At 48.7% G+C, this 7500-nt stretch overlaps 1 protein-coding gene across 2 annotated transcripts in view; it reads right to left on the reverse strand.

Annotated features, from left to right (window-relative positions):
• The window catches only part of LOC110528795 (unconventional myosin-X), an 85154-nt gene that overhangs the window by 30681 nt on the left and 46973 nt on the right, over positions 1-7500 (reverse strand). For both annotated transcript variants that reach the window (XM_036982808.1, XM_036982807.1), the window contains exons 3-5: positions 2216-2374; positions 430-617; positions 1-130 (exon numbers count right to left, since the gene is read on the reverse strand). The exon at positions 1-130 is cut by the window's left edge and continues 5 nt beyond it. In XM_036982808.1, the coding sequence (XP_036838703.1) occupies positions 1-130; positions 430-617; positions 2216-2374 (477 nt within the window). The remainder of the gene's footprint in view (positions 131-429; positions 618-2215; positions 2375-7500) is intronic.

The raw sequence follows: 7500 nt of genomic DNA on the forward strand, positions 1-7500 counted from the left end.
CTGAACGATGGACTGTTCCACTGGTGTGGTCTTCTCAGAAGGAGGCATCCCAGCAGAGTTCTGGCTCATCACAGACAGGAACTGGAGCAGCAGCTTGGTGCTCTCTGTCTTACCAGCCCCCGACTCCCCACTGGAACACACACACACGCACACACGCACACACACACGCACACACGCACACACGGTCACACCCTAAAAACCACACTTAACCTTTCTCTGACCTTCTCCACCAAATGAATCTGATAGGTCAACACAATTTGTCTAGACTATAACATATATTAAACAGTGATTGGTTAATAGATATTGAGTTAGCCTTTGGTCTGTAAACCAATCAGATTCATGACTGAATCTTCATTGGATGTGATTGGACAAGGGGTCAGATAGGAAAGGTATAAACAACAACTTCCTACTCGACCAATCAAATCTCACCTGATGAGGACGCATTGGCTGTCGTGTCGTTTCCAGATGCAGCGGTAACACTCATTGGCTACAGCGAAGATATGGGGCGGGAGTTGTCCGATGTGGTGTCGACTGTACAGCTCAACTCTATCTAGGTCATACATGCCTGGGATCTGTTTATAAGGGTTCACCGCTGCCAGGATACTGCCTATGTTGGTCTGAGACACACACACACACACACACACACACACACACACACACACACACACACACACACACACACACTAGTTGTATCCAGCACCAGGGTAAGATGTACTATATATTATATTACTAGAGAAACATAGACAGAGGAGAGAACAGAGCTAGAGAGAGGAGAGAGGAGAGAGGAGAGAGGAGAGAACAGAACTAGAGAGAGGAGAGAGGAGAGAGGAGAGAACAGAGCTAGAGAGAGGAGAGAGGAGAGAGGAGAGAACAGAACTAGAGAGAGGAGAGAGGAGAAAGGAGAGAGGAGAGAGGAGAGAACAGAACTAGAGAGAGGAGAGAGGAGAGAGGAGAGAGGAGAGAGGAGAGAACAGAGCTAGAGAGAGGAGAGAGGAGAGAGGAGAGAACAGAACTAGAGAGAGGAGAGAGGAGAGAGGAGAGAGGAGAGAGGAGAGAGGAGAGAACAGAGCTAGAGAGAGGAGAGAGGAGAGAGGAGAGAGGAGAGAACAGAACAAGAGAGAGGAGAGAGGAGAAAGGAGAGAGGAGAGAGGAGAGAACAGAGCTAGAGAGAGGAGAGAGGAGAGAGGAGAGAACAGAACTAGAGAGAGGAGAGAGGAGAAAGGAGAGAGGAGAGAGGAGAGAGGAGAAAGGAGAAAGGAGAGAGGAGAGAGGAGAGAACAGAACTAGAGAGAGGAGAGAGGAGAAAGGAGAGAGGAGAGAGGAGAGAGGAGAAAGGAGAGAGGAGAGAACAGAACTAGAGAGAGGAGAGAGGAGGAAGGAGAGAGGAGAGAGGAGAGAGGAGAAAGGAGAGAGGAGGCCAGCCATTTTGGAGTATTAGAAAAGAGCAGTTCTTGTTTACTTCCCTTACGTTCTGCTGACACATCAAGTCAGCAAGCCTCACATCGGATCATATTCTGTGCTCCGCATATTCTCTGGACACACACACACTGACACACACACTGACACAGAAACGTGACCAGCACACCGGGTGAACTAATGCGATCAGCTTAAAGGAAATCCCTCCTCATCATCTCGATAAGGTCATCCGCCGTGCCCCCTGTCTCACACAGACACACACAGTGTGTCCCCTCATCTACATTAGGTCACTCTGTGTGTCTCTGTGTCCTTTAATCCATGTATCTTTCTATGTTCTGTGTCTGTCTGCCTGTCAATTCATGATATCAAACCTATCTCTATTTAGGGGAAAACACAGTACTGTTGTCTACTACTGTAGAGAGGTGCATTATGGGTAGTAGGGCTGAGGCTGGGTGGCAGTAAAGCAGATGTGAACTACTTAGCTAGTTACCATGCAAGAGTGTGTAATTTATAGACCACCTCCCCAGACACACACACACACACACACACACACACACACACACACACACACACACACACACACACACACACACACACACACACACACACACACACACGCACGCACACACACACACACACACACACACGCGGACAGAAGAAGAGATGATATAAACTGATTTGTGTTTCCCGTCAAAAGCCTTTAGCCAGGAGATTACCGGAAGAAGAGGGGAGGCATTCATGGTATAGCACATGCATGTGTGTGTGCGTGCACGTGTGTGTGTGTTATTGTGTGACTTACATAGATGCTGTCTTTCTGGTAGCGTTGGTAGAGGTTGTGCATGATGGCAGCTTCGTGTAGTTCTGCCAGAGTGGACATGTCCTCCACCCCATCTATACTGGACTGATGCATAGCGTACACTCTCTCTCTTGTCACTTCAGCCTGCTGGAGATACAACACCTAGAGAGGAAGGGGGGGGGGGGGCAGAGACAGAAAGAGAGGAGTGGATATATATATATATATATATATATATATATATATATGAGAGAGAGAGACAGAGACGGAGACAGAGAGAGAGAGAGAGACAGAGAGAGAAAGATGGGATACATATTACAGATGCAAAGGTAAATATTGCACAGTTGGAGTTAATGGAGTCAATTCAATTCTAATTCATGAATTGAGAAAGAGAGGTATTTTCAGTTCTTGCAATTCCTTGCTAAGGCCCTACCACTGGTGTATTGAGGGTGTGTTGCTAAGGCCCTACCACTGGTGTATTGAGGGTGTGTTGCTAAGGCCCTACCACTGGTGTATTGAGGGTGTGTTGCTAAGGCCCTTCCACTGGTGTATTGAGGGTGTGTTGCTAAGGCCCTACCACTGGTGTATTGAGGGTGTGTTGCTAAGGCCCTTCCACTGGTGTATTGAGGGTGTGTTGCTAAGGCCCTTCCACTGGTGTATTGAGGGTGTGTTGCTAAGGCCCTTCCACTGGTGTATTGAGGGTGTGTTGCTAAGGCCCTACCACTGGTGTATTGAGGGTGTGTTGCTAAGGCCCTACCACTGGTGTATTGAGGGTGTGTTGCTAAGGCCCTTCCACTGGTGTATTGAGGGTGTGTTGCTAAGGCCCTTCCACTGGTGTATTGAGGGTGTGTTGCTAAGGCCCTTCCACTGGTGTATTGAGGGTGTGTTGCTAAGGCCCTTCCACTGGTGTATTGAGGGTGTGTTGCTAAGGCCCTTCCACTGGTGTATTGAGGGTGTGTTGCTAAGGCCCTTCCACTAGTGTATTGTTGTTGCGTTGGCTCATAGTACAATGGGTTGGTAAATACCCATGTAAACCATGTCCTTAACACAGATTCTCTTTTCAGGGCCATTACGATGCAACAAATACCTCCGTCCCCCTGCGGCTCCTTCTATAGACATTCTACACCCTCTCATTCACTTCTCCTTCTTTGACCTGCTCTGTACCCTGCCATGACATCTGCCACCCTGTGCATGTCACCAATAAACTCATCTCATCTACACTATATATACAAAAGTATGTGGACACCCCTTCAAATTAGTGGATTCGGCCATTTCAGCCACGCCCGTTGCTGAACTGTATAAAATTGAGCACACGGCCATGCAATCTCCATAGACAAACATTGACAGTAGAATGGTCTTTACTGAAGAGCTCAGTGACTTTCAACGTGGCACCGTCATAGAATGCCACCTTTCCAACAAGTCAGTTCGTCAAATTTAAGCTACAGCATACAATGACATTCTAGATGATTCTGTGCTTCAGCTTGGGGAAGGCCCTTTCCTGTTTCAGCATGACAATGCACAAAGCGAGGTTCATACAGAAATGGTATGTCGAGATCGATGTGGAAGAACTTGACTGGCCTGTACAGAGCGCTGACCTCAACCCCATCGAACACCTTTGGGCTGAATTGGAACGGCGACTGCGAGCCAGGCCTAATCGCCCAACATCAGTGGGACCAACTCCCTATTAATGCCCGTGATTTCAGAATGAGATGAGCAGGTGTCCACATACTTTTGGTCATGTAGTGTAATCGCTCTCTCTCTCTCTCTCTCTCTCTCTCTCTCTCTCTCTCTCTCTCTCTCTCTCTCTCTCTCTCTCTCTCTCTCTCTCTCTCTCTCTCTCTATATATATATATATATATATATCTCTTTCCTTCTGCCTGTGGAAGAGCCGAGCCCCCACATCTATGTCATCAGTTTCCATGGCAACTGGAGAGAAGAGAGGAAGGGAGCCCAGTGGAACGAGGGAGAGGAATAGAAGGAGAGACCAAAGGAGGGAGAGAGAGAGATCCTTTTCTCCATGATGCCTGGTCTGGTAGGCCATGTACACCTACCAGTCCTTTCATCTAACAGTGGTCATGAAGGAGAGGAGAGGAGGAGAGGAGGTGAGGAGGAGAGGAGGTGAGATCCTTTTCTCCATGATGCCTGGTCTGGTAGGCCATGTACACCTACCAGTCCTTTCATCTAACAGTGGTCATGAAGGAGAGGAGAGGAGGAGAGGAGGAGAGGAGGAGAGGAGGTGAGGAGGTGAGGAGTCCAAGCTTAGACTCACCCTGACATCAGTATAGCCACTGCCCAGTACAATGCACTTACAGTACATGATTGAAATGTTATTTCCATAAAAAGCTAATTCATTCCACTGGTGGCTGACGTCTCATCTGACAATAGAAGTCAAGAGAGAGAGAGAGAGACCAGATATGTACTCCTAATTCTCCAGGCTGATTTCTAAGAGCATATGAGTGTTGGTTAATCTACATTTCCTGTTGCTGAGGGATTATTGTCCTGCTATGTGAAACTGGCTCAAATTAAGATCCAACATCTGTAGACACAAAGGTATGCGCGCACACACACACACACACACACACACACACACACACACACACACACACACACACACACACACACACACACACACACACACACACACACACACACACACACACACACTCTCGCTCTGTCCTCCCCTCATCTCTCTCCATCTCTCTCTGTCCTCCCCTCATCTCTCTCCATAGCCTTCTGTCCTCCCCTCATCTCTCCCCACATCTCTCTGTCCTCCCCTCAACTCTCTCCATATCTCTCTGTCATCCCATAATCTCTCTCCATATCTCTCTGTCATCCCCTCATCTCTCTCCATATCTCTCTGTCCTCCCTCATCTCTCTCCATATCTCCCTGTCCTCCCCACATATCGCACTGTCCTCCCCTCATCTCTCTCCATATCTCTCTGTCCTCCCCTCATCTCTCTCCATATTTCTCTGTCCTCCCCACAACTCTCTCCATATCTATCTGTCATCCCCTCATCTCTCTCCATATCTCTCTGTCCTCACCTCATCTCTCTCCATATCTCTCTGTCCTCCCCACAACTCTCTCCATATATCTCTGTCCTCACCTCATCTCTCTCCATATCTCTCTGTCCTCACCTCATCTCTCTCCATATGTCTCTGTCCTCCCCTCATCTCTCTCCATATCTCTCTGTCCTCCCCTCATCTCTCTCCATATCTCTCTGTCCTCCCCTCATCTCTCTCCATATCTCTCTGTCCTCCCCTCATCTCTCTCCATATCTCTCTGTCCTCCCCTCAACTCTCTCCATATCTCTCTGTCATCCCATAATCTCTCTCCATATCTCTCTGTCATCCCATAATCTCTCTCCATATCTCTCTGTCCTCCCCTCATCTCTCTCCATATCTCTCTGTCCTCCCCTCATCTCTCTCCATATCTCTCTGTTCTCCTCTCATCTCTCTCCATATCTCCCTGTCCTCCCCACATATCGCACTGTCCTCCCCTCATCTCTCTCCATATCTCTCTGTCCTCCCCTCATCTCTCTCCATTTCTCTCTGTCCTCCCCACAACTCTCTCCATATCTATCTGTCATCCCCTCATCTCTCTCCATATCTCTCTGTCCTCACCTCATCTATCTCCATATCTCTCTGTCCTCCCCTCATCTCTCTCCATATCTCTCTGTCCTCCCCTCATCTCTCTCCATATCTCTCTGTCCTCCCCTCATCTCTCTCCATATCTCTCTGTCCTCACCTCATCTCTCTCCATATCTCTCTGTCCTCCCCTCATCTCTCTCCATATCTCTCTGTCCTCCCCTCATCTCTCTCCATATCTCTCTGTCCTCCCCTCATCTCTCTCCATATCTCTCTGTCCTCCCCTCATCTCTCTCCATATCTCTCTGTCCTCCCCTCATCTCTCTCCATATCTCTCTGTCCTCCGCTCATCTCTCTCCATATCTCTCTGTCCTCCCCTAATCTCTCTCCATATCTCTCTGTCCTCCCCTCATCTCTCTCCATATCTCTCTGTCCTCCCCTCATCTCTCTCCATATCTCTCTGTCCTCCCCTCATCTCTCTCCATATCTCTCTGTCCTCCCCTCATATCTCTCTGTCCTCCCCTCATATCTCTCTGTCCTCCCCTCATCTCTCTCCATATATCTCTGTCCTCCTCTCATATCTTTCCATATCTCTCTGTCCTCCCCACATCTCTCTCCATATCTCTCTGTCCTCCCCTCATCTCTCTCCATATCTCTCTGTCCTCCCCTCATATTTCTCTGTCCTCCCCTCATATCTCTCTGTCCTCCCCTCATCTCTCTCCATATCTCTCTGTCCTCACCTCATCTCTCTCCATATCTCTCTGTCCTCCCATCATCTCTCTCCATATATCTCTGTCCTCACCTCATCTCTCTCCATATCTCTCTGTCCTCCCCTCATCTCTCTCCATATCTCTCTGTCCTCCCCTCATCTCTCTCCATATCTCTCTGTCCTCCCCTTATCTCTCTCCATATCTCTCTGTCCTCCCCTCATCTCTCTCCATATCTCTCTGTCCTCCCCTCATCTCTCTCCATATCTCTCTGTCCTCCCCTCATCTCTCTCCATATCTCTCTGTCCTCCCCTCATCTCTCTCCATATCTCTCTGTCCTCCCCTCATCTCTCTCCATATCTCTCTGTCATCCCCTCATATTTCTCTGTCCTCCCCTCATATCTCTCTGTCCTCCCCTCATCTCTCTCCATATCTCTCTGTCCTCACCTCATCTCTCTCCATATCTCTCTGTCCTCCCCTCATCTCTCTCCATATCTCTCTGTCCTCCCCTCATCTCTCTCCATATCTCTCTGTCCTCCCCTTATCTCTCTCCATATCTCTTTGTCCTCCCCTCATCTCTCCCCATATCTCTCTGTCCTCACCTCATCTCTCCCCATATCTCTCTGTCCTCCCCTCATCTCTCTCCATATCTCTCTGTCCTCCCCTCATATCTCTCCATATCTCTCTGTCCTCACCTCATCTCTCTCCATATCTCTCTGTCCTCCCCTCATCTCTCTCCACATCTCTCTGTCCTCACCTCATCTCTCTCCATATCTCTCTGTCCTCCCCTTATCTCTCTCCATATCTCTCTGTCCTCCCCTCATCTCTCTCCATATCTCTCTGTCCTCCCCTCATCTCTCTCCATATCTCTCTGTCCTCCCCTCATCTCTCTCCATATCTCTCTGTCCTCCCCTCATCTCTCTCCATATCTCTCTGTCCTCCCCTCATCTCTCTCCATATCTCTCTGTCATCCCCTCATATTTCTCTGTCCTCCCCTCA

The sequence above is a fragment of the Oncorhynchus mykiss genome, chromosome 7 (genome assembly GCF_013265735.2).
Source record: "Oncorhynchus mykiss isolate Arlee chromosome 7, USDA_OmykA_1.1, whole genome shotgun sequence".
Lineage (NCBI taxonomy): Eukaryota > Metazoa > Chordata > Actinopteri > Salmoniformes > Salmonidae > Oncorhynchus > Oncorhynchus mykiss.